The sequence below is a fragment of the Panicum hallii genome, chromosome 4 (genome assembly GCF_002211085.1).
Source record: "Panicum hallii strain FIL2 chromosome 4, PHallii_v3.1, whole genome shotgun sequence".
Taxonomy (NCBI): Eukaryota; Viridiplantae; Streptophyta; class Magnoliopsida; order Poales; family Poaceae; genus Panicum; species Panicum hallii.
The window spans coordinates 1,024,133-1,047,373 of NC_038045.1; the positions used below are offsets into that span (position 1 = coordinate 1,024,133).

General features: G+C 44.4%; 3 protein-coding genes across 6 annotated transcripts; 2 read left to right on the top strand and 1 right to left on the bottom strand.

Moving 5' to 3' along the window:
* Positions 1 to 1,592: 1,592 nt before the first annotated feature.
* On the bottom strand, positions 1,593 to 7,889 carry LOC112889341 (CDPK-related kinase 3-like). 2 transcript variants are annotated; one of them, XM_025955916.1, is made up of 11 exons: positions 7,065 to 7,881; positions 5,421 to 5,551; positions 5,097 to 5,138; positions 4,899 to 5,007; positions 4,634 to 4,712; positions 3,612 to 3,908; positions 3,313 to 3,422; positions 2,796 to 2,900; positions 2,633 to 2,695; positions 2,194 to 2,361; positions 1,593 to 2,043 (listed from the first exon to the last, which is right to left on the bottom strand). In XM_025955916.1, the coding sequence occupies exons 1-11, from the start codon at positions 7,677 to 7,679 to the stop codon at positions 1,906 to 1,908; spliced, it is 1,857 nt and encodes a 618-aa protein (XP_025811701.1). In that variant the 5' UTR covers positions 7,680 to 7,881; the 3' UTR covers positions 1,593 to 1,905. The 2 variants fall into 2 exon arrangements, with proteins under 2 accessions (XP_025811701.1, XP_025811702.1); XM_025955917.1 differs by lacking the exon at positions 1,593 to 2,043 and having other exon boundaries at positions 2,194 to 2,341; positions 7,065 to 7,889.
* A 5,924-nt stretch (positions 7,890 to 13,813) lies between these two features.
* Positions 13,814 to 17,960, top strand: LOC112888812 (NADH dehydrogenase [ubiquinone] 1 beta subcomplex subunit 9). The gene is made up of 5 exons (XM_025955150.1): positions 13,814 to 14,026; positions 14,116 to 14,157; positions 14,303 to 14,384; positions 15,055 to 15,110; positions 17,618 to 17,960. Exons 1-5 carry the CDS (start codon positions 13,901 to 13,903, stop codon positions 17,651 to 17,653), a joined length of 342 nt encoding a protein of 113 aa, XP_025810935.1. The 5' UTR covers positions 13,814 to 13,900; the 3' UTR covers positions 17,654 to 17,960.
* Positions 17,961 to 18,541: 581 nt separating this feature from the next.
* On the top strand, positions 18,542 to 23,122 carry LOC112888809 (UPF0183 protein At3g51130). 3 transcript variants are annotated; one of them, XM_025955146.1, is made up of 16 exons: positions 18,544 to 18,933; positions 19,112 to 19,194; positions 19,277 to 19,351; positions 19,728 to 19,795; positions 19,964 to 20,069; positions 20,159 to 20,219; positions 20,313 to 20,482; positions 20,926 to 20,988; positions 21,076 to 21,123; positions 21,403 to 21,516; positions 21,615 to 21,714; positions 21,796 to 21,869; positions 22,355 to 22,459; positions 22,573 to 22,621; positions 22,711 to 22,750; positions 22,841 to 23,120. In XM_025955146.1, the coding sequence occupies exons 1-14, from the start codon at positions 18,756 to 18,758 to the stop codon at positions 22,618 to 22,620; spliced, it is 1,293 nt and encodes a 430-aa protein (XP_025810931.1). In that variant the 5' UTR covers positions 18,544 to 18,755; the 3' UTR covers position 22,621; positions 22,711 to 22,750; positions 22,841 to 23,120. The 3 variants fall into 3 exon arrangements, 2 of the variants coding, with proteins under 2 accessions (XP_025810932.1, XP_025810931.1); XR_003227935.1 differs by having other exon boundaries at positions 18,546 to 18,933; positions 22,711 to 22,804; positions 22,887 to 23,122; XM_025955147.1 differs by lacking the exon at positions 22,711 to 22,750 and having other exon boundaries at positions 18,542 to 18,933.
* Positions 23,123 to 23,241: the final 119 nt, after the last annotated feature.

Below are 23,241 nucleotides of genomic sequence, written 5' to 3' on the forward strand. Positions count from 1 at the left end.
AACAAATCCGTTTCAGACCTTTGGCTCAGCATCAATGATCAACGCCAGGTTCAGGAACATGTTCGTTCGTTGGCAAGCGTACTGTTTGCCTTGCTTGCTTCTGCTTCTGAAACATCTCTAGCCGGAAACACGTCTCTGGCACGGCGTTTGTTTGGGTGTGTGGATTTGGAAACGTATTATGTTTGCGGACTCTGTCCGTGCTGTACTTGTCCAGGACCAGCTCTGCTCACATGCAGGTGGCCCATCGCCTGGATTTTCAGTCTTGCTTCCATGATGGCTCCAAGATACTAACAGAGACAGCACTCCTATCCGTATCACAGAGATGCCTACATGCTAGCTGCAACTCTTCTTTTTTTTCTTCTTCTTTTGAAAAGGAATGCTGGCTACAACTGCAGCATGGCATTATCCATGCTGGATCGATCGCCTTGGTGCGGAAAGGAAAAATGTGTTGCATAATATATGTAAATGTAATGTATCTCAAGTCATTCAGACTTTGACGCTTGTTAGACGACGAAAACAACGTTTACTGTTTTTGTTTTCAAAAGTGTTTTTTATACCAGTGTATAGATTTGCAATCATCTTCGGTAGAGTGGATAAAATTTTGAGTTGAAAAAAAATGGTCAAATATAGGTGCTGACGGCTGTTCCAGGTCCGGGACGACGAGCAGCATAGATGACAGCAATGGCTGCCCAACCGAACGGCCGGCCCCAAGCCGAGGAGAGCGACTTGCATGTGTCTCCCCTCTCGCAGGCCAAGAGGCACAGTCCGAAACGCCATCTCCTTTCCGCGAAAGCGAAACGGAGGGACTCACTCAACCCGCCACCAGACAGGATCGCACGCGCCGCCATGAACGGGAGGGAATTTGCTCACCAGCAATTTCAGCATCGCCATTATTCCCGGGCAAGGATCGACAGCGACGTCCATCTCGTGGCCCGCCGGGAACGGCGGGGGAGGAGCTCCCGGCTCCGCCGCCCAGATGCATGCCGTGGGCGCAGGGCACTCCGCCTGATGACGAGCTGAAAGAGACGAAGGGTTTCAGCAGGAGGACGACGGGTAGCAGTCGTGCCCAGCTGGAGACGGGATCGATCGGTGGTCGTACCGTACGGCCATGGAATTCCGGTCGATTTCTGGATGGGAACCCCTGAAAACAGCTGGAGGCGGGGAGCCTCCGAGGCGGACAGCGCCGGGGGCGGAGGGAGGCGGGCGGCGCACCGGAGCGGGGAAATGTCTCTTTTGATTTGAAAATTGCCGTTCCTAAATGAGACCATGGCCCGGCCTGTAAAATTTGCATAATGAGAACATGGCCCAGCCTGTAGCACCATTGGAGGCCCGATATGTAACGCTGTAGCAGGCCCATCAAAGCTGTCAATCGACATGAATTGGTTCCACAATCTTACAAGTATTCAAACAGTAGAATTGAATTTTTGAGCAGTATTGTTGGAAATTCCTCTGTAACACAGGCGCAGCTCACAAGCCGATAAGATATTTCACCGAGAATGTTTGAGCTCAAGAGACAATCTCAGGCTGAAATTCTTAACGGTGTAGCACAGTGGGGAGTTACACGTGCTTGAAAAGTTAATAAACTGAGCGACTATATTAACTTCAGTACCGGGATTTGATATACAAGTTTGTGTCCACGGATAATGGTTCAAATTTGGTGAGCAAAAAGGAACACATGACACTATATTTCTTGAGCAAACCATATGATTTCGCCTTCATTACAAGGATCTTTACATGTACTCTACAAAAGCTATGATGACAACAGCCGGCGACATAACAAACAGGAGGAAGAATGATCATTGATCAGAAGGAAGGGGACGACAAGAGGGAAGGGGTCACAACAATCAGGGCCATGTAATGTGAATGAGAGGATTTAAATTAGAAGCGAATACAATTTGCAACCATTTAGTGTCGTCTTGGATTTGAGCCCCGTATCGTGACACCATGCAAAAATTTGGTAAACCCAAGAAAGTTTAGCTTGCCATCTGACTTTCTGATCCAGTCTTGCACAATGGAATAATGAGTCGGCGCGAGATTTAGTTCCTACACACAGAAAGATGATGTCAGATTACTCAATTACCCCCCCCCCCACCCTAAATATAGAATGAAGAAAATAAGGCGGTGATCTTCACATGAATCCAAATGCACGTGCTGAAAATGTTGACCCAGAGGATAAACACATCTGTTAAATACCTGTGCCAACTCCTCAACTGATATAACGCGGTTGCCCTCTTGTTCAAAGTGCTGAAAGGCTGTTCCTGCAATTTCTTCCCACCTTTCTAAAGCCTCGAGCTGGTAAGGGCTGATTGCTGCAGCACAGAATTCTTCAAAGTCCATCCTCCTGTAGGCAAGTGGTTCCAACTGTGATTGAGGCATAAGCAAGATCAGTAGCTTCAACAATCAATATAATAAATATCGCACATAAAAAATCTGCCACAAAATGCAAAAAGAATTCTAAACAAAGGACAAAAGCAACATGTTTTAAGCATCAACACGGCAGCTCAAAATTAGGCAAGGGGTCGTTTTAACATTACAGTTAAAGATAATCAGATGGAAAATTTACAGCAATGTCACTATGAGCAGATATGATAAGCATCACTGTATAATCCTTTGCATAGTGACGAACCCTTACCGCATGCAAAAACTCAAGAACCCTTGATTCCCTCATAGCATCAGTCAAATATCTTGTAAGGGCCTGGGTATACCATGGGAGTTTAGAAGTTAGAACATGCAACATAATGTGCAGAGGAAGGCATGAACGAGTGTTCTGCTTTTGAAATGTCTTCATAACTCACCGTCCGAAAGTTGTCAAGTGATACAAATCCATCTCTAGGTTCAAGCAGCTTAAATTGCAATCTAAGATACAAAAGCTCATCCTCCCTTAAAGCCTTAGATAGTGCCTGTGACCAAAAAAAAAAGTAACAAATTAACTGTTACTATAGTACCTTAATGAGTGAAATCTGGTTGACAAATTACACAACAACCTGCCACTAGGAACAATATGATGACAAATAAAAGTAACATCCAGCATCAGTCGCTCATGATAAATTGAAAAGGTACAGGATCACAAAATAAAGTAAAACAAAAATACAGAATAAAGCTTAGCAAAAACGTTTACTATCAGTCTACCATGACTAGAAAAATATGTGCTTATGCACCCATCTTCTATAACTTCTCAAGTTGGGACTTAGGAGGGCTACATGGCCTTTTGGCACATTAAGCACATACACACCTATCAATTGCATATTGCTATATCAACAAAGATCGATGAAGAAAAAAGAAAACTTAATGCCATGGAAGTCTATACTGTACCTTTAATGCCAAACGTTTAAGAGGAGTGGCACGAAGATATTGCTTAACTAATCTGAAGATGAGTATGTCCAATGGAATTTGCCTTTGTTCATCTCGTAACCAAGGGTGAGCTGCAAACAGGTAAAGAAAAGTATCTTCATATTTGTGGTTTTATTACCACATAAGTACATAATGCATTAAACTAGCAGTTCCAAAAAATAGATGGTAATAAAATATGCTTAAAAGAAAAAAAACAAAGTGAGATACTGTGATTATCACAATCCCGGAGAGACACTAAATACACATAAGTGGTAACTTACTCAGTGCTTGGACAGCCGTCATTCTTTTGCGGTAATCCTTGTTCAGAAATCTCTTCACAAAATCCTTAGCTTCAGCCGATACTGAAGGCCATGGTGAATCGTCAAAGTTGGGATCAGCCCTCAACACAGATCGGAAGATCCCAGATTCTGTCCTTGCCCAAAATGGCCGACTTCCACAGAGCAGAATGTATGTTATGACACCTATACTCCAAATGTCAGCTTCCATACTGTATGATCTGTGTAGAACCTCTGGAGCGACGTAATATGCACTTCCAACAATATCATTGAGCCTTTCATCTGCATTACAAACCACAGAACACACAGAACCAAGTATCCAATGAGTTAATGAAGTGAGCGAAAAAAATAATTAACTGTAAATATTGATAGTGATAAGTCTATTCCAACTTCCAAACCCCAAGAAACATGTAAAAATAAACTTTCAGATATGAATGTATGCTATGTTTATCTACAATATAGACACAGCATGATCCTAGCATGTAACAATGAATATTAAGCAAATGTTTTCTGCATAAACAAAACATCATGAATTAAACTTGTTCCTAATGTTCAGAAATTTCAGGAAAAAAATCAAATTACTTTGCGCCTGACATTCATCAAACTGCAGCATAGGACAAAATTTATTCGCCACAAGAGCTAACTGGCATACACTATTAAGTATGAACAGTATGAAAAACAAACATGAAACATGTGTGATGAAATCCTTGACCCTGAGCACACAATAAAAATTCTGAAACTTGCATTCAAGCTGATTTCTACTGTAAGAAGTTCACTTGAACTTATGCTTCAGTAACAATCAATGTTTCTGTCACCTTTGCAATTTTTTTCATTTAAGATTCTCACTGAGAAATCTACGTTGTTTATCTAAGTGCATATTAGAAAATTAGAATGAATCTATGAAAAAGGTAATGCATTTTTTTGCAATATAATTACAAGAGCAAAAATAAATGTAAACTCATAGGCCATATAAAGAGATAAATATCAAATAATTATGAGTACATTACCTGGTCTAATAAAATCAGACAGACCAAAGTCAATCAACTTCATCGGAGCGCTTTCATCTCTTGTTGTGAAAAGAAAATTCTGTGCAAATGAAATATATCAACTGTGTTGCATCACAAAAGACAGCCTAGTGTTCAACAACATTATTGCTGTCACTTAATAGAAACAACAGCAAGTGCAGCTAAATGAGATGGCAGAAATAACCCAACCAAACACCTATGGGACTGCATGTGCATACAAACTATACACGAAGTGGTTCAAGCATACCTCTGGCTTCAAATCGCGATGCACTACTCCCTGAAGATGACAGAAGGCCACAACGCTCAAAATTTGTACAACAATCGCTTTGGCATCTTCTTCTGTGTATCTCCCGCCTCTTCAATAGTTCAAGTTTGCACACTTGGTAAGCATTAACAAGATATACTGCTATTCAGCTACTAGAGATGGATAAATTGTAGGAAGTACCTGGCCAAAATTCTATCTAGCAACTCACCACCTTCACATAATCTGTTCAAAAAGAAACAATATGAGAACATCACCACCTGATGGGTATTACATAAGTTGTGTTGCATAGCATTTATGCAGAATGCTTGATACTACTAAGCACACACATCAAAGGATATGATTAGCAGGGAGTGATATAAGGAAATGCATAAGTATCACGGAGCTGTTTTTAAAGTGTGCTGGAAGCCGCCTGAGATCAAATGTTGTATCCAAAGAAGGCTAATCTAGTATTTCTGAATTATAACTTGATAAGATCACATATAAAAAGGTCACAAAAAAACATACTCCATGACAATGTAGACATTGAGGGCGTCCTCACATGCATCATAGAATTTGACAAGATTATTGTGCCCTGATAGAGCTTTCAAAATCTTGACTTCCCTACGAACATCCTCAATGGAAATGGCCGTCGTCATCTACCAAAAACAAAAGATTATATTTCATTTCAGTAAGAAGTAGAGGCCATGTTTACAGCTCCAAAGAAAGAAGCAAATGTAAGTGATATACATTTACATGGTCAGAACTTAAAGAGAAGAAAGCATCACAAAGCATGTCCAAATAAGGGTCCAGGCAACAAATATTTACTGAGTAAATGGCTTATATCAGAGAAATTGTTGCCAAGAATGAACAATTTTCCTTTTTCCAAGCAGGAGGTTGCCAAATTTAGAGGTGGCGTCCTGGGAACTTCATAGCCTCATAAAAAAATAGGTGACACAAGAAAGTCCCTGAGAACCATTTCTGCAACTACATAATATTTCTGAAATTTGAAAGAGCTGTTAAATTATCAATTCTTTTATCTAGCCAAACAGTCTAATATTCCTCCTCCTTGAAGAAATGTCTAATAATAATGCAATGTAAGAAATTCTAATTGTCACACTCATGCAATGCTATCCTATGGAGCTTGCCCTACTAAATCAAATCTAGGATATGTAGCCTCCTTGAATATATATTCGCTTCAAGTTATTACACACTCTCCGCTTCAAGTTATTACACACATATGCATCCCATTGATTGTGACTGGCAAATTGCAACACGTGATGCCTCCATAGCTGCAATCAGAGCTATAATTGTCAAGGGGGAATCAAATATAAGCTCAGCTAGTAATCAAGTGACTGATTAACAGGTCCAGCACAATCAATTAGGTTTTCCTAAAGGTACCACTGAATCCAAATAGAAAATGCACAGGCCTTAATTCACCAAATAAAAAGGTGGGGATGAAAGCATAGGTCAAGATATGTCCTGTATCATTTGATCATTAATTTAACTAACAAGAATTGGGTAAGTCACCAAGAATTTCAATCACTGTACTATTCAACATTCTAAAGTTTCTACATGCATCATCTTCCCATTAACAAGAACATAAGATTAGGATGATTTCCAGGATCAACTGAACCTGCCTAGAACTGTCAAAAAATATCTAATCAGTATCACGACCAAAAAATTGGGATAATTTATTCTCAGTTCCCGCCCCAGTCCGACTATCTAGCTGAGTAGAGAAGTGCAGACATTTTAAAAAGATTGGATAATGGAACAGTAAAATGTCTTTCATGGTACAATCTTACTGTCTCAAACTAAAAATCCTGGAACAATTAAAAAGGAGGGAAGATATTGCAGTAGCGAACACATAGCTAAAATGCAACTAGTCAGCTACCATGCCAAATCCTTAAATTCCCTATCTTACTTCCTGCGCCAATGCCAACCAACCAAAGAGTAAAACTCCAAAATTGAAAAAGAAAATCCCTGACGTATCCCTCAGTAAGTAAAATTTGGACCATTCAACCACCTAAGTTTCGATTACTACCACGGAATTGGCGCAAACGCGTGCCGGTTACCTTAACAGCAGCAGCTACTATTTGAAATTTGAAAATTTCCTAAAGTGAAATTTGACAGCAGCATACTACAACCATGATCCCGGACTGGTGCCCTCACCTTAGCTTTAGAGATGATCTTGACGGCGACGGTCTGCCCCTTGTACTCGCCCTTCTTCACGACGGCCGAGCAGGTGTGCCCGAAGTGCCCCCTCCCCACCTCCTTCCCCAGCTCGTACTTGGCCCCGAAGTTCTTCCCGAAGCCGAACGTCTTGTCCAATGGCCTCTCCGCCTCGGCCCCATCCGCGCCTCCTCCGGCGGCACCGGGCCCGACGCCGCCCTCCTCCGGTATGGTCCCTTCCTTGGGCTTGCCCCCGCCCAGCCGCTTGGCGAGCGTGGCCTTTATGTGCTTGGCCGGCGACGGCGGCGGGAAGGGCCGCTTGAAGAACCTCCTGGGCGTCGACCTCGCCGGCGACGGCGACACCCCCGCGGGGAGCGGGCTGGCCCCGCCCGCGGGGTACGGGCTCGGCCAGGCGACCCCTGGCGTCTGGTGCACCGGCGTGGTCGATCCGGACTTGCGGCGCCTCGGCGTGCCGGGCGCGGCTACCTGCGCCTGCTGCGGCGGCGTCTGCGGCGCGCCGTTGGCCGGCAGCGGGGACGGCGGCGCGACCACCCCGCCGATGTCGTCCTGGTCGGCCCGCGACGACGCGCCCGCCTTCCCGTAGCACTGCCCCATCGCGCCCGCCCCCCTCGGCCGGAGGCGGAGCCCGGGCCGCTAGGGTTAGGGTTTGGGCTCGGGCCTCCGCGCGGCCGCGATTGCGAGGGAGGCAGGCGGGCGAGTCGCTGCCTCGTTGGGAATGGAAGGGAGGGGGGGGAAGAAGCGGGGGGAGGACGAGACAGAGGAGAGAGAAAGAGAGAGGGGAGGTGGCGTTCGTTATTTCTCTCTCCTCCCCCTCGGTTACAGCACAGCTGGGAGAGGAGAGAGAAAGGCAGCAGGCAGGGAGGCGACCGTGAATTCTCCCACTCCCCGAGGGGCAGGATGTAAAGAAAGCGAGATCTCTCTCTCTCTCTCTCTTCCCTTCTCTTCTCTGCGCGTACGGCGAAAGCCCTTTTCCTTTTTTTCTTTTTCACCCCCAAAACGCCTTTCTGATCGGTGGCCCCCCGCGCCGCCGCGGGCCCGCATGTCACCGACCCGCCCCACGCGGCAGCCGCGCGTGGGAACCGGCGCGGGTGACGTCAGCTGAGAGGAAACTGAACGCGCGGGGCGGCCTCGCTGTCCCCGACAGGCGGGCCCAGCTCGGCCACGTCGCTCGGGGCGGGTGGGCGCTGCCGGGCTGTTTGGTGGCCGGCGACCCCGTCCTCGGTGGCCGTGCTGACGCCGGTGGGGGTGGTTCGGTTTGGGGAGCTGGAGCAGGAGCAGCCATCTATCTCCTCCAGAAACACGGCGGGTGGCCGGCCGGGGCAGGTGGCGCCTCTCCGTTGTCCACTTGTACCGGCCCACCACCCCCTCGGCCTCCTCCATTACAGCGCAAACCTTAAGCCGTTTTCAGTGCCGGGAGTGGTTGATTCGCTAAGCTGGCCCTTGATTGGGCCATTAACGCCTTCCTAATTTTAGGAGACGCGTCTGCTTAATGTGCTCCCCGTTTCTCTTTTGGATCATTCAATTTCCTTTTTGTCAGATCAGATGTTCTTGCAGCCAGCATCAGTGTGGCGCCGAAAAAAAAAGGTGGTTTTCATGACGGTCTATTTCTGAAGAACAGTTCGGCAGTTCTACCTTTTTCTCATCATTGAACTCTCGGTACATGCTCCCTAGGACTCCTCCTCTTCTTTTCGGTAACTTGGAATTCAAAGATCGAACTGCTCTCGGAATTTGACCGCCTATGTGATCGTTCATCTCCTTTTTTTTTATGCTGGTGAATAGTCGGTCACCTTTGGTCTTAATGTTTGTGGGACACTACTACTGAACACTGATACTTTTCTCATGATTGATTGGAATTCTCTGCCGCTGCCCTGTAACACTCATACTCTTCTTAGTAACTGGGAATTCAAGGAGCAGTTTGCTCCAAATTTCGACCGCGGATGCGATTTGTTCATCTTTCGACGCTGAATAGTTGGTCGCCTTTGGTCTCGATGTCCATGGGACACTACTTGCAGTGCCGTGGCTTTGATGCAACCGTGTTGACATTTCCCAGCAGCTGGTACTAGCGCTGCCACTCATCAAAGTTAAAGTCATTCCTTGACTCGTTCGCTTCAAAGAGAGCTGCAGCATTTGATAAATAATAGACTAGTTAATGTGCGACCCGCCCGTTGAATGATTTCTCCTTAATAATTTACCCTTGACAAATCAGGAGTTGCAGCTCTGATGGGCAAGCAAGACTTGAATTTTGATGTTAACAGTTGACATAATCAGAAGATCAGGTGCAGAGAAATAGTGTTGGAACTTTCATCTTCTACCTGACCTTTTCGTTCTTGGAAATGTCCGGTGCGCAGTTGATGACCTCCGCGGAGAGCCTAGATTCATGAAATTTCAAAAAATTGGAAGTTTCGTGGTATGCTGAAATTTTCAGACAAATTTAGCCGGCACCAACATGAACACAGTCACTAGCATTGCCAGAAAAAAAAATGACTTTTGGCAGCAAGATAAGCATGTAGGCAAGCCGAATGGCGTCTGAATTTTGACACGATGGCTTGACGCTGCCGACCGCGAGCTGGACGAGTTCGACGGCCGGATGACAGGCCCATTCGTCTCTCCCTGCGATTCAACGGTGACCGCAGCAAGGCCATGCGTCAAGGGTTCCAAGAACAGGTCGAGGTTTGGGGATGGAAGATCGAAGCTCCCGTTACGTTGATGGACAGCGGCAGCTTGACCCACTGCAGCCACTGGATTTATCCTCTTGCTGTCGACTGCTCGTGAAAAGGGATGCTGATGGGCCTTGTTCAAAGGACTTTTTACCTTTTTTTTTTCTGGATGAAAATAGGAAAAGGTTTATGTTGGTCTTGGATACTGTACTATATGCAAGCAAGAGATTCGGGAAAATGGTCTCAAATCCTATGGATTAGTGCTGCATTGTACATGTGCGGATTTCCTGTCAGAGATGCTCCGATCCATTTCATGCATGACCAAACGAGAAAATTCAACAAAATCTAGAGGGAGAATTATTTTTTAGCGAGAGAGATTAGAGGAAATATTCCTTTATTTTCCCTTCTTCGGTTTACTGGATGTAATGTGTTCCTTTCCCATCTGTGATCTGAGCACATCTTCCCCCCCTGATGAAGCCTTTTCTCAAGAACACAACTTCTATTTGACCGAGAGAACGTCACAGTACAGTGACGAGCAACATATACCAACAGGGATTATACATAGTGCATTAGGCAAGATCGAGTACTTTTCAAATAATCTCTAGCCCAGAGCACGTGTGGATTCAAGTGGATCCGTTGATGGCCGACGGCGACACTTCAACACTTAATTGTATAACTACTTTGCCTCTATTATTAAGGTCATCCATGATGCAATTCGTCACACGATTTATGCACGCGTATTTGGTACCATCTCCTCTCTTATTAATCGAAAATCCGGGGCCGACGCCGATTAGTCAGCGGCGCATCCGCAACATTGGCCCGCGCCTCGTTGCAAAAGCAAACTCTTGTGTGGCTTCTAAAATTTTCAGAGGATCTCACAAGCAATGTCCACCTCACCATGAATCGTGTCAGCGAATTCGTCGACAACCGCGCCGCATTTTTAATTAATTCGAGGCTGATGTCTCGGGATCCGACAGGCGTGCATGATTAAGTTTCATCTCAACATTTAATCTAGGCTATACGTGGTGTAGTTGTATTGCCGGTGCAAACTTTTTAGTGGCCGTTCACAAGGATAATAAGTCGATTCCATCGGCAGCTTTGCTTCACATAGCAAAGCCGGACGTGGTTTCAGAAGTTATTGCATGTCCTAATTCCCGGGAATTATGAGGCACGGTTGTGCGATCCAACAGCCACATCTTTTTCTCCGAGTAGGTGTATTGCCGGTGCTAGCAAGAAACTAGACTTCTTTTTCCGTGGCAGGAAAAGACGCCAGGTTTCTCAATCAATGCCCGGTTCACTAGCTCCCCTTTTTATGTTTTTTTCTTCTCTGTCTTTTCTGAAAAGTAATGCCTGCTTACTTGACGCACCGAAAGGAAGCTTTCCGATGACCGTGCCGTCATTCTTTAACAGGCCCATCACTAACCGTAAAATTATGGTGATAGCCTGTTGAAAGCGTCAGATTCTTTCTTCCCATCTGTATCCAGTTATGGTTCATGTTTCAGAGATCAGCAACATCAACTCTTGCTCCATTTGCTGCACAAGCAGCAGCGGTCTGTCCTATTCTGTCAACCAGCAAAGCTAGGAAATCAGTAGCATTGTTAGCATTCCTGTAAATTTCCAACTAATCCATATGCCATTCTCACTGCATACTACAAAATTTATAGTAGATAAAAGGAAATAAATCATGCAGCAACACTTGGAAAGATTTGGATGAATTGATCCAGCAGCCAGCACCATGCCACTACGAGCTGGAACACGGAAACGGATTCATCACGAGCAAGAACTCAGCTGAGCCGCGAAGCCTGTACACCTGGTCCGCTGTGCTGGCATGGCAAGATGCAAGATCCAGCAGGAAACGGCGTACAGCAAGCTGCCGCGCCTCACGCGGAGTAAAGAAACCGGCCAGTGGCAGCAGGAGCACAGAAGCATCTGCTGGGCATAAGCAAACACTGTTTCTGCACAGCGCCTCGCCACGATGTGCGTGTGGCTGTGGCCATATAAAACGCCTTCCGATGCCGTAAAATACTCGTATTACTCGTGGTTAGCGTCTGATTAGCGGCAGAGAGCCTGACTGACTGACACTGACTGACACATGAAGGTTCCAAGCCACTAAACAAACGGCCAACCTGCAGGCGGCAAGTTTCAGAAGAGGCGCCTGGGTTCCTGCATATTTGTTCACCAGTGTTCTCATCAGACCTCGGAGCTCAGACGAGTTCAGACTTGAGAGAGAGAGAGAGAGAGAGAGAGGAGTGAGGTCCCGGTCAGTGATGCAGGGGCTATTAAATCTCACTCACCTCACCCAACTCGCTGTCGCTACCTTCTTCCCGTGCACGGAGTAAATGCAAACGGACAGTGCCTGAAGCTGAACTGTGAGCAGCAGCAACGGCCTTCCTTCCCCAATCCCCATCTGCTGCCGCTTGATCTGTATGCTTCTCTTTAACCCTGATGATCTTGATTTCCTTGGATGCCAGCACCATGCTGGGCACAGTGCTTACATCTCACGTATTATGGAAGTACTAGCAGTGACAGTAAACGATGCACGGTTCATCGTACCAGCTAAAACTTGATCAGAGAAGGTTTTCTTCCTTTTGGTGCACTGTGTGTACTCTGTACCCGTGTCATGCTAATTGCTAATGCACTACCGGTACGAATGTACACATATCCTGTGTAGAAGCAGTGGAGTGTTTATTCAGAAATGTTACACCAGTTACTGATGTGCCAACTATCCGTCAGTGGGCAGTGTGTACCAGCAGGATCGGAGCAGGCCATGTCAACTCCCAACTACTTCTGGTGTGGCCGTACTTCGATTGCTAGGCTATCTGCTGGACGAAGAGGTTTCTCTCCTGCTTGGAGGAATCATCAAAGGGATAGGAGGAGATACACCATATATGTTTTTCTTCGTGAGTGGAAACCTCTGTTATTATAAATTAACAAATTGCTAATTATATTTTGACTGGATCCACCTATAATAGAGAGCATAAATAATTTATTTTCTTTAAAACATGTTATGGGGAAATGGAAATAGATGGACCATCCAAATGGGCTCATGGTATTTGTATACGACATGCAAAGTCTCTAGTCAACCGTAGCTAGTAGCGCTCCTTTTGTTTATCATATTGCAAGTATACAACTTCCAGAAGTGTGCTCGACATGTCATTGACTATAAAAAGTGGAGAACTTTGAAGTTTCAATGCTCAAGTCCTATCATCATATTCCAGTATATTCACTGGGTGTATGGTTCCTCCGGACTAAACTTTAATCCCGTCGTATCGGATATTTGGATATCAATTAGAAATATTAAATATAGTTTAATTATAAAAATAATTGCAAAGATAGAGGCTAATTTGAGAGACGAATCCATTAAGCCTAATTAGTTCATGATTTAACAATGTGGTGCTACAGTAAACACGTGCTAATGATAAATTAATTAGACTTAATGGATTTGTCTCCCGAATTAGCCTCCATCTGTGCAATTAGTTTTATAATTAATCTATATTTAATACTTCTAATTAATAACTAAACATTCGATGTAACAAGGCTACAGTCCCTGCAACCAAACAGCCCCTGTTCATTCTCATTTCGAAGCTGTATCCAACTAGCCGGTCGGTACTGAGGAGAAGGACAGATAAATAAGCTTTCATGGAACAAGGTCAACTTGACTAGAGGTGAAATGTTGGACTTTAATAGTCCCTTTTTATCTGCTGCTTGGCGCCAATGCTCAACCAGTGCTGGTTATATCAATCTTTTCGCCATCTTCTACACGCTAGTTGCATAAAAAAATGCTTTTTTGAAAGATATTTGTGTACTAGACGTTGAAATAGTCTGAAAAAAGATGTGTGCACAGAGATAACAAAAAAGAAAGAAAGAAGGACAAAGTAATAGGTGGGCCCGAAAAGCCCCAATGAACCCTGAAACTGTCTGCAGGATGATAATGAATGAGCTCTGCGCGCCGCTGTGCGTACAGCAGCCCAGTTAGGAAAAAATGGGCCTTAGTGGGCTTTCCTTTATGTATGAGCAGTTCCAGATCCAATTCAAACAGCCCATAGACGACACCTGCAAGGCCGTGACCCCGTCCGAATCCGATCCCAATCCCCAACCCAACTACCGCAGCGAGAGGGGAGAGAGATAAGGAAAGGAGCGGCGGCGGCGGCGAGGTTTATGGCGTCGACGGCGGGGTACCTGGCGCGGCGGGCGGCGCAGAAGGAGCGGGTGCGCCTGCTCTACCGCCGGGCGCTCAAGGACACACTCAACTGGGCTGTCCATCGCCACCTCTTCTATCAGGACGTCAGTTCCCCATTTCTGCTCTCGAATCTCGATCTGATCCTCCTCCCTGCTCGCGGATGGATCTGACCTCGTGTTCCTCTCCTGCGCAGGCGTCGGATCTCAGGGACAAGTTCGAGGCCAACCGACATGTGGTGAGCCGCCTCGTGCTGATTCGTCTCTGCACCTCGATCCCCCATTTCGCTGCCGTCGAGGAGTGAATTCGCGGGTTACATCTGGTGATTATTTATGTGTGGTGTTGTCAGTGATGATGTTGGTTTTCGTGTGTGGGTCGTGCAGGATAACCTGGACGTGGTCGATAGGCTCATCGATGATGCAGAGGCTCAGTACAGGAATTTCCAGCACCCCGATCCCTACATCGGTAAGCTTTCTGTTGCAATCCTGCCTGGTCCTTTTTTGTTCCTGCGTTGATGCCTCTGTTTCTCAGTGAATGCTTCACATCAAATAATGTGGGATAGTACTAGCATTTTTGTGTGTATAGAGATTGAATATTGAGCAATTGACTTTAAAGTGAAGTTTTTAGAATTCTTACAGTGGTTATAGTGATTAGAATGGACTGCTAAATTTGCAAGATGAAGCCTGTCGTATTTTTGTGGGAGTACTGTAACTCTGTAGTAAGATTTATGATGCAACTGAAACATATAATCCTTCAGCCTACGTGACTTAACTTACGAATTGCTTCAGTTCTTGACATTGATGCCTCTGTTTGTTAATGAATATTGCGCAGTAAATTATGCTGGAAGATACTAGAATTTTTTATGGATAGATAATTGAAAATTTAGTAGTTAGTACTGATGCTATAGTCAAAGTTGTTTTAATAGATAATTGAAAGTTTTGTGCTGATTGTGGTGTCAAAGTTATTTGGATAGACAATTGAAATTTTTCTACTGATGGGTTGATTGTGTCGTCAAAGTAACTTTTGGACTGGTTGTTCTATTGTGTATGAATCACCAAATGTGTAAGTTGAAGTCTCTGTGCTGCAATGCGAAAGCCTAAAGTAACGCCTCGTATTTCCGTTCTTAACAATGCAGTTCCATGGGCACCTGGTGGCACTAAATTCACAAGAAACCCTCCTCCACCTCAAGGGGTAAGATCATAGCTTATGTTGCTCTTTGTTCTTTGTAATGTATTTGCATTGTATTAATTTGATTCACTAGAATGCTCACAGTTCGTAATGTTATGCTTGGTTTTCTCTACTTTTATTACTTAAAAAAGGTAGTCTTCATAGTTTTAGTTTAAGCTAGCCTAATCTGAATACAAAAGATTGCTACGCAGTGCTTATGGATATCATCTGTACTTTTTCAATGGATAGATGAACAGTTCTTATTGTTTATTATTGACTAGGTTCATGCCCATGCATTGCTACGGGTAAAACAAATATCATATTTTATTATATTATGCAAAAGGATCTAAGTCAGACAATATCTAAATAAAAATCATTTGTATTATATTATCAAAGAATGTGTTTTCTACTTGGTGTTAGATCATTTAAAATCCTATAGTTAATGGTCTGTGCGTTCCAAAGGGCCAAAAAAATCAATACAAACAAACTCATGGAGATAGAGCCTATTCAGAAATGAATGCTCCATTATGCTCAATTCAGCTCGAGGAATCCGTTCTCACCAAAGCAGCAGATGTATTGAGAAAATTCATTTATAATACGATATTCAGTGCGTTTAGCTGTTTATATATAGATATAATAATTAGTCTCTCTAGGTTAACAACAACTTTTATAATTGAAACTATAGGCCAATGATGCAGCAGTTGGTTCATTTATAATACGAAGAACTTCCAGCCCTGCAATACGGCCAGCATATTTTGTTGTTGTCCTTTGTGAATCGTTGAAGTATGTTGGGACTGTGACCACTGCTTTTGTAATTTTCTCATTAAGAAACTTTAAGGCATCATCCACCAATTTCCCCAAAATCTGTCGAGGTAATTAACCAAGATAAGTCAAATGTATAACAACTAAAATTAAAAGTATAAGTATCCCAGATATATTTGTCTGGTGGCAACTCAAAGTAAACATACATATGATAAGATATCATCTTCTATACACATTCAAAAGTTCACAACACTTCCAGAGCAGAAATACAGAATACAAATAACTCAACTGCTTAACTGAAGCAATGGATTTTGAAACAATCATCGCCGTTGGCATAAATCATATCACAATGCCACTTATTGTCAGATGGGAATCAAAATTTTCAGATCTGGAATAAAAATACTCTCCAAGGGATTAAACTCCAGAGCATGTTAAGGATTCTAACATGGACTATCATCCATTGCAAAATCAAAATGTCTCTAAATTGAAACGTCTTTCCATAACTGAACATACCTTTTATCCGGTCGCATGACAAACAAAATCCAGCATGGGTGTATACTAACAAGCAATTGGCCAGGTCCAAGAGCTATGCTCTAATAAAGTTGATAACTTTTCCATATATACCCAATTGACGAACAACAAACATAGCATTTATCCATACCCTCTTGGTAGAATGTCTATGTAAATCGCACCACATTTACCCAATTGCATTAAGAACAAACTTACAGTAAAAATGCATATCCAGTAACTGAGGATTGAAGAGCTATAAGTCACCTGTGCGGGAATCTCCTCGGCAGTGAACTGCTTGCTGATGGTGGGGTAGTCGAGCTTGACGTGTGAAGCAACCATTTGTTCAGAATCATTTGCTCACAATCGTGTGAAGTGGAGCAACTTAAAATGGCTGCCATCGATCGAGGTGGATGTCCGAGAGCGCCGGGGCCGCGACCTTGCTCGTCTGCGGATCTTGCTCGTTGGCGCAGCAGGCGTGCGCTCGCGGGGGAGGCGCCGGAGATTTTTTTTTTTTTTTTTGGGGGGGGGCAGCAGTCCGCGGGGGAGGTGCTGGAGATGGGGGAGGCGCCAAAGATGGGGAGGCGGCAGTCCACGGGGGAGGCGCTCCGGACGCGGGGGTGGACGCGGCGCGGCGCGGGCTTGCACTGTCCATATGATCTTGCTCGGCGCGCTCTGCGGAGACCAGCGTTAGGGGAGGCGGCGCGACGGGGAGCCCGCGCGCGTCCGCAAGCGGTGATCCGCGGTGGAGTCACCAGACCGTGCTGGAGGTGCCAGAGTTGGAGGAGGTACTCCGGACGCGAGCGTAGAGGTGGCGGCGGCGGCATCATGAGACGGCGTGACGATGCCGGAGTTAGCGGAGGACTCGGTCCGCGGGTGAGGCGCCGGTTGGTTGCACGACGCACGCGTGTTTTTTGTGGCGGGACGACGGTTTTGGCAGCGACGATGTACGCCACTTGAGTCTTTTTAGTTGTAGAGATTGATTAATTAATTCACTTGCTAAGAACAAATCTTTTATCATTATTTGTAAAATCATCTTAAACACCAGGAAATTTATTGTTGGGCTCACAGAGGTAGGCTAGTTGTACAGTAATTTCATATCAGAATAATGTCTATTTGGACGCGACAAGGTGAACACTGTTAAATATTTTCTAAGTACATAGTATTGTATTTCTTGCTTAGAGTTTGCAAAATGACTTCATTGCTTCATTGTCTTCTGGTAGACACCAAACTGTTCAACTAATGGCAATTGCATCTTGCAGATTGAGATCGTCTACAATTATGGCAAGGAGGACTAGTAAACATGAGTCCTGCAAGTGGGGACAGAACTCGGCACATCCAGAGTTCTATAAATCACTTCTTGTTTAATCGAGTTGTTGTACGAGAAATAAGAATGAAATTACTGGACTACATCTGTGTTTCTCATTTTCCATGGATGCTTGTTCTAATAACCCTGTGTTCTTCATCTAGTCATTGGTCAACTGATGTTTGCCGTGACACAATGGAATTTTGCTTTCTGTGTCATGCAGTTAAGCGCAAACTGATGGGCCGCATGTCACGTGTGCCCTATTGGCCCTCTGGCTGGCTATGCCTTCAAGTTTTTTCAATTTTTCTTCGGTATTCTTTCAGTAGTTTATATTTCTTGAAACTGAAATCCGAATGGTGAGCTTTTAACTTAGTCTGTGAATTGAGCTACTCGCATCAAGTTTTCATCCAGTTTTGTTCCATTGTTCCATAACGCCGAGATTTTATTCCTACCGTTGGTCCACGTGAAATATGTAGTCTCTTGATGGAAGCATTCAAAAGAGAAATTTGAAACGAGAGGTAAAATTTTGGGGGTGAGACCGTCTCAGACTTTCGGTATTGTCAGTTATCTGAATCGCTCTCGGTGGTCAGCCAAATCGAGTTCGTATCGTCGCTAACTTAGCCGAACCCGGCTTGCAACTTGCAAATCCAACTCCAATTGTTTTCGTATCGTCTCCAAACGGGAAGCGACCATGGAAGCAGAAGCAACCTACGCAACTCACCGCGCGCAGCAAACAGCAGCCTCCTCCGCTCAAAATCCGCCACGTGTCCCGCTGGCCACCTGCCTTGCCGCGCGACGCTCCTCCTCCGCACGTCAAGGCCCGGGGCGGCGCAGTCGCACGCGGCGATCCCCTCGCCGACACCCCGGCCCCGCTTCTAGTCCACAGTCACTGGCGAGACCGGGCCCACGTGTCATGCGCAGCCAACCCCCGGGGTTAGTTTCTCGTTAAGCTAAACCGCACCGCGAGTCCGCGACGGGGGAGATGGAGGAGTAGACGCAATCCCACACGCGAATCCCGTCGAATCGAGCCCAGCAGCACGCGAGGAATAAACCATCGGGGGAGGAAGAAGGGGGAGCGCGAGGTGGGCCCCGGGATGCAGGCGCAGAGGTCCCCGGCGATGGTGGGCGGCGGCGGCGCGGCAACGGCGGCGGCGTCGGTTGGGATGCCGTCGCAGGCGACGGTGCCTGTGCGGCGGCGGTGCGAGGGCACGGCCATGGGGGCCATCACCCTCGACCTCCGCCCCGGCCTCGGCGTCGGCCCTTTCACCCTCGGTGAGCTCCCCCGAAACCTATCCACCCGCCGCCGCTCCGGTCGGGATCGGCGGTTGCTTCCTTGCTTTGCTCTCGGTTGGCACGGGAGAGGAAAAAGGACTTGTTTTTTAAGCAACACTTTAGCTGAAATATTCAAACTTTGGGCCAACTCTGACTTGAGAGCTCGCAATCGGTGCAGGGATGCCGATCTCTGATGCATTTGCACAGATAGAGCACCAGCCCAATATCTACGACGTTGTCCATGTTAAGTACTTCGACGAGGTTCGTGAGTTGCGGTGCACAAGTTGTTGGATGCTGGGGCTACCAAAATTTTCTTTACTGATGATCGGTGTTGTTGGTTCAGGAGCCTCTCAAGTTGGACTTTGTCATTAGCTTTCCGGACCATGGATTCCACCTACGTTTTGATCCTTGGTCGCAGGTATGTTCGGGTTAATTTGTTACACTATTAGGTGTATTTGATGAAAGTGCCGGTGCTGAATGCATGATGAAATTAGTTGTTCATGAAGATTTATAAATACTATAGCGGACCACTTTTGCAAAAACAAATTGGAGTATGTTATGTATTAGCCCACTCCAAATTGCTTGGGACTTAAAGGCTTTGTTGTTGTTGTTATTATTATGCATTATAGAACTAGAAAATGTAATGTGGATCATTGTTGGTAATTCTAAGTTTTTGTATGAGGAAAAAAGAACCTTCGAGAACGTGTGCCGTATGGAAATGGCACCTGCTTTATTTAATCATCCTTCAGGCTTCAGCAGTTACTAAAGTCCTGCGATTCTTATTTTCCTTGCAGAGGCTCCGTCTCATAGAGATTTATGATGTCAAAAGATTGCAATTGCGATATGCAACATCTTTAATTGGGTGAGGATCTCGTGATCACTGTTTTCCATGCTTTAGTCTGTTTGAAAGTACTTTTGAATCAATCCTAAGCGATAATTTGCTACATTGTTACTCATTTACATCAACCATTCAGCACAACTACATAGGGATGTCCGGTGTTACTGATCATTCTCTTCTTTTTCTCTTCAGCGGTCCGTCAACATTAGCCACTTTTGCAGCTGTTTATGCACTCTTTGGACCAACCTTCCCTGGTATATATGACAAAGAGAGGGGAATTTATACTCTATTCTACCCAGTACGTCATGATAAATTGCTCTGGCTTTTTTCTCTTTTCTCTTTCTCTCTGTCTGTTGGTGGGTTTGCCTTACTCACAAGCTTTTGTAGGGTTTATCCTTTGCATTCCCTATTCCCAGCCAGTATACAAATCTGTTCACAAACGGGGAAGGTATTCTACTTAACAGCCTCATTCAATTGTGAATGTTCTATTAGTACCCATATTTTCTTAACATCTTACCTCACCTCCCTAATTCTATCGCAGTGGCAGATTTGCCCCTCGAGTTCCCAGATGGAACAACCCCTGTCACATGCCGAGTTTCTATATTTGATAGCTCAACCGATAGCAAGGTTGGTGTTGGATCATTGATGGACAAAGCAGCTACACCTGCATTGCCTGCAGGCAGCCTGTATATGGAGGAGGTGCACGCAAAGGTATGCTGTGTGCTTGATTTTTTGACAGTCTTTTCAGCTTTTGATTTTGTTGAAGTTGAAGATATATTTGATGTTCCATAATCCAGCAATTCAGATGTTTCATAATCCAGTAGTAAGGATTCAGACTAATCCTTTTTGACCTCTTAACTGGCAAGCCTTGTCCCCACCCACCCACCCACTGGGGCATCTTCTTCTCTGAGGAAATATATGGACATAATGAGCAAAATAAATGAAGAAAAAACTTGTCATGAGATATGCCTTTCAATCATGCTATTGTTTTGGATTCCTTTTTTTTGTTAAATCAAATATATCTTTTGCTTTCTTGCTTGAGGCACATTCATACAATCACTGTAAGAGGGGGTTTCTGTATGGTCTTTCATCTTACGAAGCCTTACCACTGGATAAAATATTTCATCTATGTGTATAATTTGTATTATTTTCAGCTTGGTGAAGAGCTTTGGTTCACAATAGGGGGCCAACGTATTCCTTTTGGTGCATCACCACAGGTCGAACATCACATTTTTATTTGCTGAAGTAAAATATAACTTTAACGGTGGCCCTGATTTATTCCTTTACATGGTTTTCTTTTGCAGGATGTCTGGACTGACTTGGGTCGTCCATGTGGTATCCATCAAAAGCAGGTCAGTTTTAATTGAGGCATCAGATAGAGGTTTCATGTAATATGTAATTATTTCAATTGCTAGCATCAATTAACATATGACATAGCTGAATTGGTTTGCACTATTTAGTTGTTTTAGCCTGTACAGAGCTACTGAGGGTGCGAGGCCATGCAGTATTTCTGTGGTTTATGATTAAAGTTTTGTTTTGCAAAGATCAATATAAAGGAATGCCATTCTCCCTAGAATTGTTGGTGCATTTTCATCTGGAATGCTACTAAGTTTGCTCTCCCTCCTTGTCAGGTCGACCAAATGGTAATACACTCTGCATCAGACCCCCGCCCAAGGACAACACTCTGTGGTGATTACTTCTACAACTATTTCTCCCGCGGAATTGATATCTTATTTGATGGACAGGTATGGAGAATTTCCTTGCTTTATGATTGGGTACACACTTAAAAAAGGGTCTTTCTTGTGACAAGAGAGCATGCTAACAGATTTTTGCTTCCTTGCAGACACATAGGATAAAGAAGTTTGTTTTGCATACAAACTTCCCTGGCCATTCAGATTTCAATTCCTATAAGAAATGCAACTTTGTTATCTATGATGCTGAAGGTCTGAACTACAATGGCTACTAATAGAATCATTTGCTTTTGAGGAACCAATACTATCCAATAACCTTTAATTTTTTCCCAGTTGAAGGGACATATCAGCCTGGTAATGTCTCCAAGAATTGCATCACACCTCGTACAAAATGGGAACAAGTCAAGGTATGGTGTTTAAGATGACTTAATTTGCACAGTCAAGGCACCACTAGAAGTCTTGAATGTCTTGTTCAGGTTTTGATTGCTAATGATGCCTGCCAGGTGGTTTGTTTTTGAAGTTACCATCTTCGCTTTAAACTATCATTTCCTTGACATTTTTAGCACTCTGTTTCGTTACATGCTAGATTACTTTTTGAGGTATCTCATCCTTCCCAAATGCTGTATGGCAAACTTTTTAATACACATATAGATAAATGATGGTTTCTTTAGAACATTAGGTTGTTAGCTTAAACATCTAATGCTCTGATGCTAAGAATGACAACTCTTCTCTTGCTTGTTCTGGAAGGCTATAAATTTTTTTGAGGACACGGTTGTAATAATGTAGCAGAGTAGCAATTCTTGGAGTGATCACGCTATCTTCTCGTATACTCGTTTGTATGTTGTATCTTTTCACCTCTTTAACAACCCTTGTATTGGTTGTTTTGTATTAGGAGATCCTCGGTGATTGTGGTCGAGCTGCGATCCAGACACAAGGCTCGATGAATAATCCGTTTGGATCAACTTTTGTATATGGATATCAGAATATTGCTTTTGAGGTGGCTATTAATCAATTTAATTCAAAATCTGTTCTCCTCCCTTGTGCATATAACTACACTGCTAGCTATTATATATTCAGATGTGACATTGTGTTTTTGTCTTTGACTAACAGGTAATGAAAAATGGATATATTGCAACGGTTACTCTCTTCCAATCATGAGGTATGTAATGTATCAGTTGCCCATAATATGTATGTGGGCCTCGGGGAATACAAACTTAAATTAAATAGGACAATTGTCCATTTGAACAGTGTGCTACTTGTGGTGCTGCTCCGAAATCTGGCTGCATAGGTTAGAAATGCTGGCTGACCTACACTTCACCAAAATGGAACTTTCAAAAATAAGGTTTGTATGTGCTTATCGGTTGTTCATTTGCGACAGCATTTTGACATGACCATGAAGCTAACTCTGCGGAACATCAATGCAGCCGCGCAGTCAGTGTGGACCAGCATCGTGACATGTAATTTGCTCTGTAGAAGATGCCAGTCATTGTACAGGAACTAACTGTACCCTGCAACCTCACCTTGTGTACATAAATGATCTTTATTTGTTGGAAAAAAAGGAAATGTACATACGCACTGCACTATTGTCAGGTGGGGGAACGTTGTAGTTCGTCTCGTGTGAATACTGAATGTGATTTGCAAGAAGATCCGTGGTCTCTGATGTTGGTCTCAGCCTCTGTACCGTTGCCTGCGGTGTGCACTTTCACCAAGAGTTGAGTACGTGTTCAGAGATGAGGTTTTGCACGCTCTAACGAGAGCTGTAAACACGCATAAAAATTG